The following is a 17291-nucleotide window of genomic DNA, read 5'->3' as shown; positions in this document are numbered from 1 at the left end:
CAATGAACAAAACTAATGTATCTGTTTCTTAAAATAGGTAATCCATATTACACTGATATAAATGTAGAACAATTTCTTAAAATCAATCATTTATTCTACATTTATTGAGTCTTCTGTTTACTTTTTTTTTTGTTTTTACGAGTACAACGTTTCAAATAAGTTTTGTGTAATGATGGAAAATAATGTTTTCTTATATTTTGTATAGAAATAATTAAAAACTGTGTAGGTTCATTAAATAATAAAGTTAGTTGTTAATAAAATATTTATAAATAAAGTAATTTCTTTTCTACTGCGATAAAGTTTTTTAATACTTTTAGTCCCATCAGCAATTAAAGTCATTAGCAACTTATCAATGTAATGTAACTTATTGGTAAATTTTTAATCTTGAACAACTCAGGTCAACTACTCCTGAGGTGTGGTTAATTGAAACCCAACCACCAAAGAACACCGGTATCCACGATGTAGTATTCAAATCCGAATAAAAGTAACTACCTTTATTAGGATTAATTTTGCTGCTCATTTTAATGTTTTTTTTCCTGGGCACACACTGAAGTGTTATCATCAATGCCCAAATACAATATTTACACAGTAGATAAATAAATAATAAAAATTAAATTAAAAACTTTAACATTCAGGGTTTAAGTAACACATTTTTAGATGTTGTAGGACTTATATTTTTGTGTATTATATTATATTATACTTATATTTTTGTGGATATTTTTTGTGTGAATGAGCACTGGTTGTTTGAGAATGAAACTGATTTGTAAATTCCTCAGAAATATATTCTAGCTTGTGCTTTATGTTGAGAATATTTTATGAGGGAAAAATGTGCAACTTTTGTGGAAAAAAGTTTTTAAATTTTAATTTATTACTTGGTATCCTGTAAATGATTATAATTTTATTTCACTCTTGGAAAGAGCATGAAAATGCTTGTCTTCAGTTTGGGAAATCAAAATATTATAAGTCATATTGATCTTAATAAAAATTTCAACAAATATAGTAAAGGTCAAGAAACTTTATGTAATATTTTGTAGTCGCATAACTGTTGCACAAATGTAGTATCTATATGACATCATTTATGCTAACCAACTTTTCTGATTTAAGTTACAATGTTAGGATGCATAGGTTGCATTTCTCCAACTTACTGTGTTGTTCTTATATTTTTGGAAAGAGATGTAGGGAAGTATGAAAATAAAAAAAGTGAATGACTGAATTATATAACGTCAGTGATCCTGAGCAAGTACACTGAAGTTCTTGAAATTATGTTTGGAACAAACCATTCATATTAATGAGATCTTGATTTTGAATTATTCTTTGACTTTTACTAGGACTTAAGAGACACTATTTTTTTATTTTTTTTAACAGCTCTAATTAATAAATAATCCTTAAGTAAAGATAATAAATTAAAAAAATAACTTTTTAAAGTGTTTAAAAAAATACAAATACAGCCGTAATTCTAAATAAAATTGTAATTTTTTAGCAAGGGTTGAACATTTTTTTTCCAAGAAATACTAAAGAATAAGGGCTATCAAAAAATTAAGATTTAAGATGATAAGAGGTAAGATGATTTAATATTTCAGGCTATGCAATTCATTTTTCAATTTTTTTTCATGTCAGAAAGTTTTTTCAGTTTAATCATTTTTATGTAAAAGTTTGATGAAAAATTTTAATTTTTGAAGCCAAGATGCTCGTCAAGTTAAAGCAATAACGAAAATTTCTAATAATAGTATATTAGCATCACAATTTTGAAAATATGTTTCCGAGTTTTTGAAAATTTGGAGCTCATGCATCAAGGTGCTTTTTTAATGATTAAAATGTTCACTAAAATTTATTTTAAATAAAATTAAAATCAAAATTACAAAATTTCAAATCGAAACAAAATTTTTTAAGCTTTTTTTTATTTCTAAAAAATTTGGGAGCTCCACCATTAGGGGAAGGGGTAATAAGTAATTTTTGTGATTTTATTGTTTAACAAAATAAATTTTGAGCATTAAAAATTTGAAACTGTGAAAAAACTCTTTTAATTTTGGGGGCTACCATACTCAAGGGGAAGCATTTGGGTAAAATTAAATTTTAAGAAAATCTCTTTAAGTGAAGATAATAAGTTTAAAAAGAGAACTTTTATTTATAGCCATAATTCTAAATAAACAAAGTTGTAATTTTCTAGGAGAGAGTGAACATTTTTGTCCAATTTTTTTTCATGAAATACTAAGGAAAAATACTAAATACTATCTAACAAAAGTTAAAATTTTTATATTTTATAGTCAATAAAATATAATTATTCAACTTGTGATATGAATTTAAATTAAAGAAAAAATTTTAATTTAAAAAAAATATTGTTACCACAGACCATTGGAGTGGAATGGGCAAAAAATATTCATAGTGGTTTGAAAACTTATTAATGTAGAAAATATAGATTCAGAAAACTCCCATTAATTCCTACTCTGAAAAAATCATATAGCTAAAAAAATATGTCATTTTTGAGGAGGGGCATTGAATATTAAATAAAAAGTTTTAGTAATTTGTGATCATTATAACAAAAATTCAACTTTTGTAGAAATGTTTTTTTTTAAAGTGCCCCAGCAAAGATTTGAAATTTTATTTTGGCCATATCACCCACCCCTTTTTCCAATTTTTGCAAAAATGAAATACATTCTTTTCCCTAGAAGGTAGTGCATGTCTATGAAGTTTGAAGAAAATCGGTCAAATGGTCCAGAGCTATAAGACCAAATACAAGTCAACAAATATACAAATAAAGGGAATATGCAATCTCTTGTGTTATATAAATTAAACCACACAAATTTACTGAGTTTTTGTTACTTGTAGATAAAATAGTTGCAAAGTTTGCTTTTATATAAACTCTATGAGTAATTCCATCAGAACATTAGATGATAAATACATGTAATGGTATAAAACAATTGAATCAACCTGGGGCTACAGTTTGGGTATGCCTTTCATGTGAAGGGGTCATTGGGCCTGATTTTTTCTACAAATGTTACTCACAATGTCTATCTTAACATGCCGAGGGACACTGGTATTCCACAACTACGGCTACAGCAGGATAATGAAGAGTTCTATTTCCAATATGATGGAGCCACTATGCTTTAACAGTATATGCCACTATACTTTAACAGTATTTTCCCACTATGCTTTAACAGTTCGTGGATTTCTTGACAACGAATTACTCAGTAGGTGGATAGGTCGACAAGGGTCACTTGAATGGCCACCACGATCACCAGACCTTACTCCAGTGGACTTTTACTTTTGGTGTGTTATCAAAGATAAAATATTTGCAACAATACCACGCACTATTGATGACATGTGTCAGTTCATAAGAGAAGCATACCAAGAAATTGATAACAATAAAAACCTTTGTGTCAAAGTGTGCTTGAGTGTAAAAACTAGACTATAGACTTTTAATAACCAACTTTTAATAACTATTTAACTAGACTTCTAATAATGAAGGCCTGCAATTTGAGTACTTAAAAGATTGAACTTAATTGTGTTAATTAACTTAATTTTGTTTCTATGCCATCCTTATGGTGAATTCATAAATATATTTTTTTCATAATAAAACCTGCATACCTATTGTATACCTACTTTTGTAAAAAAATAACTTTTGATAAAACATAAAGACCTCCTTTATGATCAAATTGGTGGACTTATAGTTTTTTTCTCCAATATTTCCTGAATCTTTGAAATTAGAGAAAGTTGTGAATATTTAAAGTGGAAATAAAAAGAAAACCAGTCATTAACATCCTATCCACGTTTACTCTTATCTTTTTAAAGATAATTTAGTATAAATATTAGTTTAATTATTTTAACCTACAATGTATGTGATGACATCACTTTGGTAAACTCTCACTCATTCGTTTATGATCTTCAAAAAATTTAATTTATGGAATAAAGGATTGGTTCTCGAGTAATGGATTTCTGTTGACTGCAAAACAAAAATTGCAGCTAATGATGCTTGGATTAAAGATAAATAATGATTTGACTTAAATTTGTTTGTTTTTATTTATATTAAAACTTAAAACTTAACTATGTTAAAACTTAAGTGGAAGCCCACATATATGTTTGCAGTAGAATATCTTCCGTAACATGAATGAAAATAAAGAGAATGTATTTCACTTAATGCTTTATATATGGCTTAAAAGTTTTTGCCAACCATATTATTCATGAATTATATATTTGGAGTCTGATACATATAAAAAAATATTCTTTTATATCAGAAAAAAGTGATGAATAATGTGCAAGAACCAAGTGAAAGACAGCAAACCTTTATTTATTTTTCTCAAAATAAGGACTATAATTAACTTGTTCATTTCTACCATTTATATAATGGTAGAAATGAAAATCAATCTTAATAAGCCTACTTAAAAAATTAATACTAAATTGCAACACCAGATATAAGAGACACTGAGAATTCAGTCACTTAATGTTTAAAAAAAATTTGATGTCTAAAAAAATTTAGCATTTGTAAAAAGTTTTCAGTAAAATGTCTTGTAATTCCATAGGCTGCTTCCTTGAAGAAATTTAATGTAATGTATAGAAATGGCTTGTTGAAAAGACTTACACACTTACAAAGAATCACTTTAAGTATAAATTTCTCAAAATGGTTACCGCTATATATTTAAAATTATTAAAAAATGAAAATCCACCTTATCAGCAAATTAAGTGTGATTTGAGATCTTTTGGATTATTTCAAAACTATCATCAGGAGATAAAATATTATAATTAAGTTAAAAAAGTATTTTCATCTTTGATATTATTTTAATTTTTTTAACTTAATTACAATATTTTATTGCCTGATGATGGTTTTGAAATAAAACGAAAGATATTGAGTTAAACTTAATTTGTTGGCAAGGTGGATTTTCATTTTTTAATAATTCACTTTAAGTAGGTATTAAAGATCAATTTAAAATAAGTGAAAGAAGATTAGAATTATCACTTATGTACTGTTTAAATGGATGGATGTTTTTAGTTAACTGTACTGCTTTTGTGACAATTCTTGTGACTAATTTTAATCCAGTGTAATCTAATCATTGTATGAATAGTAAATTGATAATGATTATGACTCATCTACTTAGACAGAGGCACTTTTACAGAACCCATTCTTACCTGGTTTGGAACATCATGTTAGATCTGAAGTCATTATTTGTTATTAATCTCAAGAAGTGTATCACAGGTGTGGAATACTCATGTACAAATCATACATATATGCCAGTGATACAGAGAATTTCTGAGTAATTGTTTATACATAGAATATTTAAATACAAAAAGAAAATTTAATTTTAAACAACTGGCTAAGTAATAAAACTGGATCTAAACCTTTGTGTATATTATATTATATGTAGATTCATCTATACATTGTCCTAGAAATTCCCTTTCTAGAGATAATAAACAATAATAGCATAAATAGATTGTTTTTCTAGAGTACTGCAATGCAGTTTAAACAAAATAATAATAAATAATTTAATACTTACAGATACAGGAAGACGTTCAAAATTTTCATCAACACACTTAAAGAATTTTCCACCAAAAAACTGTACACCCATTATTGAAAAAATTAACCAGAAAACCAAACACACTAGCAAGACATTGAAGATGGAAGGAATTGCATACATTAATGCATTCACCACTATCTAAAATGAAAAAAAAATATTTAAAAACAGTTAATGTACTGGAAAGTAATTATGTTAAACTTAGTAAATATACAGTAAGTTATTTATATTATAAAAAATATTTTAAAAAAATTATTTTTTAGACCATTTGTGACAAGTACCTTATTAATCTAAGACAAATGCAAATAAAAAAACACTTCATTGACATAATAAATGCAGTAAGAATTGTTCAGAAATACTCACTTTTTCCTTTCTCTCATATTACATTACCCCTGCTGCCAACTGATAATGCTTTATTTTTTTCCTATTTTTAAGTATTTTAAAACAGAATCTATTTCACTGAGTTCCAATAGTGAAACTCATAAAAATAAGTTTCACACGTGCACCAATGTGTGAGTTTCCATGTGGAAATCACACATGGATGCACATCCTTCCTATTTATCTGGTATAGAGTTGTGTGTTTATATTTCACAGTATTCAAGTATGTTAAGATAAGATTCTTTCTACAAATGTATAATATCAGGAATGTTAATGCATATCAGGAATGTTAATGTTGTTGGGTTTGTGATTTGAATCTTTGAGGTTGCTGGCCAATGTCAGCTCTGTATTTCTATGGAGGGATTTTGCATATGTTCACTGCACATCACTATTTTGAATATTCTATTACTGTCAGTGTCAGTGCATTATTCTGTCAGTGTCAGTTCTTCTTCTTGCTATCCTGGAAAGCCATCAAACTTGTACCAACTTTAAGCAGAAATCATAACCCCCTAGTCGTTATCCACCAAAAATGCAAGACTATTTCTGGCCAGAACAACCTCTAATAAGATAAAGGAAATGCTCCTAAAGGATCTGAGATGCACGGGCATGGCAAGTTCTAATGATCTGTTGTACCTAGAAGACATTTTTTGTGCCCAATGTTGTATTATCAAGAAAGAAATGTTGATGAAAACAAAAATATGCACAAAATAGAATTTTTTGTTTAATATTACTGTATTTGTTTTGTTTTCTTATAAAACCCTTTTGAATTATTTTCAGATTTTAAAGACATAAAAAAGTTTAAAAAAATTTACATTTACTTACCCTCATTCCCTGCCATCTTGAAATAGCTCTTAATGGCCTTAATGCTCTTAATGTTCGAAGTGACCTAAGCACTTTTAAATTTTCATTTTCTTCTATAAGTAAACTGAACACTGAAACCTGTTAAAAAAAATCATCATAAAATTACTTCCTTGAGTATTAAACTAAATTATACGAATTATAATATTGTGTTTAGTTATAAAATTATTGGGTTTATATAATATGCAAGTATATAGTTATATTATGTTACTATACTGCATTATGTGTCAATGAGTAAGTGTATACATTAAGCCTGGCACACGGAAAAATTATTTTCTCCCTTCAATTTGTTTAAGATAAAAAAGAAAAAAAAACTAGAGTAATATACAAATATTTTCAAAGAATATAAATTTTTTATTTATTTATGTTACTTTTTTTGTAAATTTTCACTTCATTATTTTGTACTAGTGTGTTAGTAATCATACTTTGAAAATATTACTACCGTGTTTATTAAAAGTCAATTTTTATACTGATTAAATTAAACAAGTATTTTACTTTTATTTTGCCAGAATATTTCAGTTGACTTCTATTGCCAGTAAATCTTACTGAATTTGATCATCACTAAGTAAATTTTTAAAGAAGTGTTATTATTTTTCAAATACTTTATATTCTATGTATTTGTTCATGATACTTAGCAATGAAATAATGTACAATTTTTTTTATAACAAACAATACTAAATGCCATGAATATTATGTTTTAAAAACAAATGTTATAAATCTCTGAGTTGCTTTAGTAACCAATTCAATGACTGGTTCTGCTGTTCACTCTCTGTTAACAAATAATATTACTGACAGTTTTTGGAATTTTAAAACACATTTCATCAATATAGTCAAATGTGTGATAGATTTGAATTGTGTTTTCATTAAGTACCTAAGAACTCTTTTCCAGAGCAGGACAGTAAATTCAGGAAGCATATAGTTTGGCTTTTGACCCACATATTTAAACATATCAGAGTTTCTGGTACCATGAATGACTGTCAACTCACAGAACTGTGTAGATAATGTCAAAGTGAGTTAACATATGACATATAAGTAGTAGTAGGGTAGTAGTAGTGGCTCTTATCGCTTAGGGTAGGCAGGGATTTTTTTGTTACCACTGAGGCAAGACCTGCTTTAATATGAACATAGCCCAAAGGGAGACTTAGGGAGAATTATTCATCCCTACACTTCTGCCATTTTTGTATGGATGACCTTGAACAACATCATGGACACTGCTTACCATGCTTGTTTGTTCCGCATCATAGTTCCCTTGATCTTATCTGAGGAAAGCAGCTTTTTTTTTCCAGTAAGCTCCCCTATGCTATCAAACTGATCACACACAAACACTGTGTGTTGTGCAGTGTACTCCTCCTCGCAACGACTTGTGTACAGCATATCTGTACACAAGTCCATGTGTACAGGTATGCTTTGAAATACCCATGACCAGTAAGTACCCGAGTACCTAGCTTTTATATAACAGTTTTATTCAGCTTTGTGAATTTTCAAGCTATCTTTTCTAAGCCTTTGTTTATGTGTGTTAATGTATATATTGTTTGTTTTATTTATATTTGCTTTTATTTTGTGTATGCTGTTATATCCATCTTTGTGTGCTAAATGTTTTATGGCATTGAGTTCTATAAGAACTAAAAGCAGACAGTTTTATGAAACTGGGTTGTTTGAGTCGAGAGTTTGAAGGTTCAAATCATAGTAAAAGCAGTAATTTTTATATGGATCTGAATACTAGATCGTGCATACTGTTGTTCTTTGGTGGTTGGGTTTCAATTAACCACACATCTCAGGAATAGTCAACCTGAGACTGTACAAGACTACACTTCCTCACATTCATACATATCATCCTCTTTCATCCTCTGAAGTAATACCTTATGGTGGTTCTGGAGGCTAAACAGAAAAAGAGAGTAGGGTGTTTGAGGTGTTGTAAATGAATATGTCAATGTTGACCTTTTAAATAATTAAAAAGTGTTTTTTTTGTTGATTACTTTATTTTTTTTAAAGATGAGGACAAGAGAATTTATTTGTTTATAGCATTGTCTTGTCCTGACTTGTCACAAAAGATGGTATCACTGACATAACTTTCTAGAATACTCTTTTTGTGAGGGATTTTGTTGTTGATGCGTTTATTTATTTGTTCTATATGTTGAACAATGAGTTCTACTGAAATGCTGGAAACAAGATTCAAAAGAAAACCATCAGGCAGTGTGTAATATTTGTTTTCAGATGTAAAATAATTTTGTTTTGTAAAATCTTTAATATATTTATTATATGTGAGAAGTATTTTTATAGATTTTTTCTTTTTTTCGTCAGAAAGCTTGTTTTTAAGAATGGAGTGTTTCTGCTTTTGGGCTGTTGGATTGTAGGTTTATGTCAAATGATGATAATGTTGAGTTATGCACTATGTTGATGATTTAAACTTTGTTTAAGATGTAGTTGTTTTCTTGTGTGAGTTTTAGTGTTTATGGATTTGTTAATGGTCTTGTGTATATGTGAAACAGTTTACAGGCATGAACATTTTGGTAGTGTACACTGGAGTTTACAGGAATGTTGGACTAGTACATTTTGAAAAAAAATAATTTTGATAGGTAGAAGCTTAAAGAGAACTTGCTTAAGTAAATGGTTTTGTGTATTTGGATTTGATAATAATGTATTCAATTGTGGACTAGAATTTTTTTTACTAGTTTAGATATTTGTTCTTGTGAATATAATTTAGAAATTTACTATTCAATAAAACAATGTCAGTGTTAACTGTTGTGTTATTTCCTGAATTACTCAGATTTATTTCCCAATAGATATATGCCTACAGGTTTACCTACTCTGACAAATTAATTTAAATATTTTTCAAACACAGTGAAAAGACAAACATCTTCATGAACAATTATTAACACAAAATAATCTACTGACATAGATGAAATAATACTTCTAAATAAGGGGGGACACCAGACAAAGAAAGAATCACCTCACACACCAATAAAATTCTCAAAAACATAATCTTCACCATGATTTCTTGGTGTTCATACAAAACTCTTTTATACCTCATGCAAGATAAAATTTCATTTTTATGAACTGAGTTATTTAGACTACATAATATTCCACTTCACGAAAAGATTACAGAATGAATTTACTAAAAAAACATATTTAGCTGAAGCAATCAGATAAATATGTGAGTGACAAATTCTTGAACAGATTTCAGACAAAAAAAAAAAACAGGCTATGACATTTCATACATAACAATTTATTAATGAAACAGAATAGATGAGGTCATGAGAAAAAGTCCATAAACAATAAAAAAATTTGATGTACTGAATATATAAACCTTAACTAGTTCAACAGTAGCAAACCCAATCCATTAGCAGGGCCCAAATTTCCACTATAATACAAAGATCACTCAAAAGCACTCTTTGCTCACCGGTTAATCACTTTTGAAAACAACCTCAATGAAGCAAGCAACACATACATGATCAATGAGATGAAAATTTTTTATGTTAACAATTCACATATGAAATACATAAATACATATAATAAAAACACATAAACACAACATTCCAAATGAACAAACTGTACAAACACACACACTCTCTCTCTCTCTTCAAACAACAAAGACCCTATATGTAATGGTATCACAAGAATAAAGGCTCCCAGCTGCAGTCACTGAAGAAATTTAATTTAGAGTAAACATTTGATGAGAAATAGGTAAAGTTTTTTAACATTTACCTTAAAATAAAGCGTACAGATGTAGATTTTTAAATTTCAATTTTTTGAAATCACATGTATCATCACACCACCCTGAGGTGAGAAATATTTCTACAGACTGAAATACTTTCTCTTGTATACCCATGCATAATTTAAATTATTGACTAAAATGTACTAAAACTAAGAATTTTTCTGTAATGTTAGTTAAAATCAAGTATTTGCAACTCCACAACCACCGTGGGGACCTGCCTCTAAGATGGCGCTGGTATGAAAGGAGGGGCTCAGCTATGATGAGCTACTCAAGAAAGTAAGAAGCAGGCTTTGTGAGGACCTGGTTGAGGACATCGTGTTGATTTGAAAGGGTAGAGCTGACATGATGGAAATTAGGATCAAAGAATCCTTAATGAAGAAAGCAGACATGGTACAAAGGCTCAGTTCCACAGTGGAAATCGCAGTGGTCACTGAGAACAGGAGGGACTCTCTCAGGTAGCGTACCACATAGCAGGATTAGATCTGTATGCCACCTCGGAGGAAATCACTGCTGCAATAAGAGAGGTGGGATGCAAGGTCACAGTTTGTGTCTCATCCCTCAGGCCGACCTACGATGACACCAAGAAAGCCACAGTGTAATTGTACAAAGGAGGTACCAGTATGCTAGCCACCAAAGAGCATCAAAGTAAGTTGGCAAAGAAGGTTCGTGTAGAATTGAGCTGTGGGAAGAGGAGGTGAAATGCTTTCAGTGCTGGAGTTTCAACCATAGAGCAGCAGCCTGCAAGAGATTCGACAGATCAACCCTGTGTTACAATTGTGGGGGGCGAGGCCACAAGGTGGCAGGTTGTATGGAACCTACGAAATGCTTTGATTGTGGGCAGGGAGGACACCGGACCAGAGACCGGGCTTGCACTTACCGCCCTTCATGAAGTGCATCTGCTACTAATACTGAAGCCTGAGATGAAGCATAGTGACGTTTAGGGCTAGGGAGGTAGCCCCCATGTCTAGGATGTTCTGGTCTGCCCGCATGCAAGATAAGGGACTCTCAAGGTTTTAGGGGACGGGTCATGCGCAACGCACACCTGGTGCTTCATAGGTTAGGGACGAGAAGAGTAACTCTCCAGCTGAGAGATGGACTGATTATCCAAAAGAGGAAGTTAGCATGTCCTGATGATGCTAGGGAGACTCCAGTGGGATGCCCCTACACGTGGCTAGACAGGGAGGGCAGGCTGCTGCCATGACACCTTGAGATGACTGAGTGATCCTTAATTGCTAGACTGGTTACCTTGGGGGTGTTTCCAAACAATAAAAAAAAAATTATATGCAACTCCACAATAATGGTGGCACAATTCCTTTTCATATATAAAAAAGACTTAAGCATGAGATACAATTTGGATGCTAATATTTTAAAATCAAATACAGATTTCTCAAGATCAGAGCATATGAATTTATTTATCAGTACATTAAACACTAAGACAGTGAGACAACTCAATTGTTATTAAAAATTGTTTATCTAAAAATGGTAATTTATGAGGATAAATTACAAAATTACATCATAAAAATAAATTCCCTGTGAAATTTTGAAAATAAGCAATAAATCTATTTGAAAATGTCATGCAGCACACTCTTTTTAAAAGAGTTCAAATTTGTAATTGAGCTAAGATTACTATTTAAGGATAATACTTTAAAACTTAGTGTAAAAATCTTGTAAACATTATAGTTTATTTCAGATTTATCAGTATCTGCTTTCCCCTTAATTCTTTTTTCTTAAAAAAAAAAAAAAATACTGCATGCAAAGAAATTTATGAGCCAGCCATTACTTAATCAAAGTTTTGCTAACTACTATTGAATTGGGTATTCTAAAATAATGTAACTGTTTCTATAGAAAAAAATTCCCCTTCATACACATTTTAATAATCCTCTTTCATTTCATAACTTAGCTCAGGGATGGGTATACTAGCTACTGAATCCTTAGAAACAGTAAGCTCTTTTTATTTATATTATTTGGTGAGCATGATCCATAAATTGTGAGTGATTTTTAATGACATTAATGAAATTGGTTGTGTAATATTACTGAATACAGAAATTTGATTATATCTAGTGTTATTTAAAATAATTAAATTTTCTAAATAATAAATTTTATACAAACTTTGTCATACACAACTGTATTTATGAGGTATTTATATGCCATTACATATTTAATTTTCTATGGAAATAAAAAATCTATATAAATAAAAATGTAAATGATTGTTTGTTCAAAACCTTAAATCTCCGAAAGTTCTTCACTGATTGCTTTGAAATTTTGATGCAACGTTGCATTTGAATACACGCATGTTTTTATATACCTACTGTTAGATGATGTCACAACACCTGTGATAGGTAAAAACATGCTTTTTTTAAAACCAGTGCTATCTGTTGGACGTAAAAGCAACACACACTATACGAAGGTAAAAAGGGGAAAAAGGAAAAAAGGGAAAAGGGCGAATGGGGGAAAAGGAAATGGAAAGGGAAAGGAAGACAAAAACAAAAGCGGAAATAGGAAGGTGGAAAGGGAAATAAGGAAAGAGAAACAGGGAAAGGAAAGGTGAAATGAGGGAAATAGAAAGGGGAAATGGGAAAAGGGAATATGGTAAAAATGAAATTGGGAAAAAGGAAATGGGGAAAAGGGAGAAAGGGAAAGGTTAAATTTTATGAAGTTCTCTAATGTTCATTTTGTTAATGTCTTATCAAACTTTCAATTGTGTTTAATCTATATATATATATATATAATATATATAATATATATATACTCTAATCTAGCAATAGCGAAGCATTGCTGGGTCTGCTAATAAATTAATAAAATATTTGACTCATGCTATTAATTGTTCTTATAAATTTCACTACTTATAATCAAAATAATGTAAGTTTTATTTTGTATATTCTTAAAACTCTATTTTATAAAAATAGGTTACTTTATTAAGTCATTAATTAAAAAAAATATATATTACAAATAATTCTGAATGTTCAGAATTATTGGCTGGTCAAGGCTTGCTTTGCTCGCCCATCTGTCTAGCCAGGGGGCTCCATCCCTTGGATCCTCAATGCGTTCATTATCCTTATGGTTGTGAGAATTAAATATTTTATAGATATTCATTAAAGGAAGAAGAATTAGTCATTTTATTTCATTGTATTTCTATTGCCATTGTGGCAGAAATATAATGCAGTAAAAAAATTAATTTTTGTTTCTTCTATCTTATTATAAATAAGCTTTATTATTATTATAAATAATCTTCTATAAATATCTTATTATCTTTAATATCATAACCCTCAAGGAGGCTAGAACCTTGATGTATAACTTAAATCATTCCCTGAGGTAACACAAATGTATCCTGAAAATTTTAAAGCATTCAGTTGGTTGACTCTCGTGTCATACTGTTATAAACAAACTTATGCATTTATATATGAGATTACTGTGATACCTGTTCATTGATAGATAATATTTATCTCCTAAACAATTTTATAGTTCATTTTATGTTCTGAATGTGATTTACAAATAAACCAAATACACATTCTATAGTCATGATTGTAATATTTCTTTTCTTTTCCACACATACAGCAATGGTCTAAAAAAACATTTTATCCTCACATGCAATGGCATATTCAGAAACCAGTAGGGGTCTCTCACAATTAATACATAGTAATACGAGGTGTGTGAGAAAAGTAATGAGGTTGGTAACACTACGAGCGATCTGGCAAAACCAGTTTGTTCATTCCTTTCCTGTGCTCAGTACGAGTTTCAACTACGTTCAGCCAACACATTATTTTTGACAGTGCCATCAGTGAAGTTATGTGTTATGAAAATGGAGCATCGGAATTTAGAGCAATGTTGTGCAATAAAGTTTTGTGTTAAACTTGAGGAATCCGCAATCTGACCTTTGAAAAGTTGAAACAGGCCTATGGGCAATATTGCTTATCAAGAGCACAAGTTTTCCGCTGGCACAAATCATTTTTGGAAGGCCGAGAACACATTGAAGATCAACCTCGCTCAGGGAGACCTTCAACTTCAAAATCTGACGAAAACATTGAGCGTGTGAGGGTTCTTGTGAGATCAGACTGTCATTTAACAATAAGGATGATGAATAAACAGTTAAATTTAAACACTTTCATCGTACATCAAATTTTGACAGACAGTTTGGACATGCAAAATTGGTGCTCAAAAACCTCACAACGGAACAGGACAATCGAAGAAACGTGTGCGTTGATCTTCTTGAGAGGATTGACAATGACCAAGAATTCTTCAATCGTGTGATCACAGGTGATGAATCCTGGATATTTGAGTACGATCCTGAAACAAAGTGGCAAAGCGAAGAGTGGCACACTCCTACATCTCCTCGACCGAAAAAATGTTGAATGAGCAAATGAAAGATCAAAACCATGCTGATTTGCTTTTTTGACAGTAGGGGTATCGGGTATAAAGAATTTGTTCTTCCAGGACAAACTGTCAACCAAGTGTTTTACAAAGGTGTCCTTGAAAGGCTCAGGAAAAGAGTGATTCGCATGAGACCAGACATTGCAGACAAGTGGATGCTTCATCATGATAATGCTCCATGTCACACGGCCATTTCCATCAGGGAATTTTTGACCTCAAAACACATTCCTACAGTTCCTCAACCCCCCCTATTCACCTGATAGGGGGGTTGAATACTTTTTCCTTTCCCCAAAATTGAAACATGTCTTAAAAGAACGTCATTTTGGAACTCTGGAGAACATTCAAAAGACTGTGACCGACCAATTAAAAGCCCTACCAAGTGAAGCCTTCCAGCACTGCTACCAGGAGTGGGAACAATGACTCCACCGGTGTATAGCTGCACAAGGGAACTACTTTGAAGGGGATAATATTGTTGTTTGAAAAAAATAAAAACTTTGGTAAGTAAAAAGTCAGTCTCATTACTTTTCTCACACACCTCGGACATCAGATCATATACAGGATTAAATGAACTCAATGTTTGTTAATCATATAACAATGAAGATATAATAAATAACAAGAATTTGGAGCATTATATGAGTTGCTCTCCAAAAAATGAAGTAATAATGAAGCTTTGCTTGCTCTGCATGCAATGTATGTAATAAAGGATTAAGATTTATATGTGTGCTGACCATTCTGTTGGGAGACAGTGTCTATATGCAATAAAGTTGTTTAGATTTTAACTGTTTTAAAAAAAAAATTACCCCATTCAGAAAAGATTGATACACCAAATTTTAAAAAAATATTTTCACAGTAGCAGTTTTTGTATATTTGTCATCCCTAGGTAAGATCTAATATAGTAATCCATAATTCTGTATTTTTAGTTAGAGAAATCAGATAAAAAGGACCTGTAGCTCAAAAGATTAACCTTTATGTAAAATATCAATTAAACCTTCACCTCCTTATGCCTCATTCTTTAAGAAATAACCATATGCCATTCTTCTATGAGAAATATTTGTAAAGAATTATATAGAAAGAATAAAAATCTGAACTACAATTTTGAAATCAACATCTATCGGTTGGGAATGTGGGTGCATTTATTTATAAAATGTGTATATTACAATCTAAAAGAATATTTTTAGAAAATGTAACTCATTTAAAAAACCTAATATTAATTATCATTAATTAAATAACTGATTTCACGACTGATTATAAAAGAAAAAATATCTTACAAAAACTATGATAAAATCCAATATAGTCCAAAAACTTGTGAAGTATTTGTAGAAACCTAATGCAATCCACTTCAACATCATTTCTACACTAAATAACGCACAAAATCCTAGATTAGTCCAATATAAAATATTTTTTAGAAAAAGATTTTGATCTAGGTAGATGTCTTCAAAACAAAGTGTAATACTTGATGCGAATATAAGCACTAAAATAAACCATTCAAATGCAGGTGTATCAACTACGGTCAGGATTGATGCACGTAAACCCATCCACCACTGGCCGCAACATGATTGCATACAGTCATCACAACATGGGGATCTGTCAACAAAAGAAAAAAAAATGTAAAAAGCATGTAAATAATAATATTATAATGAAACACAGCTATGATATTAATCAGTTACAATACATGTGCAATTTATTCATAAACAACCAATATGTACACTTCTTCTGTAAATGAGAAAGAACAGTAAAATAAATATACACATACGAGTAATTCATAAGCTACTCATCTGTACAGAAATGGTGCAAAAAAATCTGAAAGATAATAATCTATGGTGAAAATGAACAAATTATGAATTATATATGGGAAATAATATTCACAGAAAACATTATTGTAATTTTAAAATTATAATTATTAAAATAAATTTAAAATGATGATTATCTAAATTAGATTAGATTATTTATTAGGATGATAACTTAAATTTATATAATTATAGTTACATTATAAATATTTCTAATTTTGTTTTTATTTGACAGTTAATTTTCTTCTAGAATTACCACAAATGTTTTCTAAGGTGAAATACTATTATGAGCATTACAAAATTTTTCAAAAAAAAAATACTGTAGAAGATCTTTTTTTTAAGATGCTTATAAGCCGAGTAATCTTAAACTAGGTGTCATCAAAACAAAATATATTGCTTGATGCAACTATAAGTACTAAAATTAATGATTCATATAAAAGTGTATCAGCTATGGTTAGAGTTGATGCACATAGCTCATCCATCCCTTTCTGCAGAACTTCCTTCCAATTTCTAAATATTTTTTTTTTTTTATAAAAAAATTATGTTTGATGTTTTCCAAATCACTGGAAAGCAGTAATGATTACAGTACATCAGAGTCATAGATCATCCCAGCATATGGGTAATAAACAAACAAGAAATCATGAAATTTATTATATAATATTGATTCTGAGCAAGATAAAA

At 30.1% G+C, this 17291-nt stretch overlaps 1 protein-coding gene across 1 annotated transcript in view; it reads right to left on the bottom strand.

Annotated features, from left to right (window-relative positions):
• The window catches only part of NaCP60E (Na channel protein 60E), a 934708-nt gene that overhangs the window by 65319 nt on the left and 852098 nt on the right, over positions 1–17291 (bottom strand). The window contains exons 19-21 of the mRNA XM_075359144.1: positions 16092–16407; positions 6705–6821; positions 5487–5645 (exon numbers count right to left, since the gene is read on the bottom strand). Coding sequence (XP_075215259.1) covers positions 5487–5645; positions 6705–6821; positions 16092–16407 — 592 coding nt within the window. The remainder of the gene's footprint in view (positions 1–5486; positions 5646–6704; positions 6822–16091; positions 16408–17291) is intronic.

The sequence above is a fragment of the Lycorma delicatula genome, chromosome 3, assembly GCF_047948215.1.
Source record: "Lycorma delicatula isolate Av1 chromosome 3, ASM4794821v1, whole genome shotgun sequence".
Lineage (NCBI taxonomy): Eukaryota > Metazoa > Arthropoda > Insecta > Hemiptera > Fulgoridae > Lycorma > Lycorma delicatula.
Note: the sequence above shows the minus strand (reverse complement) of the source record. Positions and strands in the feature narration are given on the sequence as shown.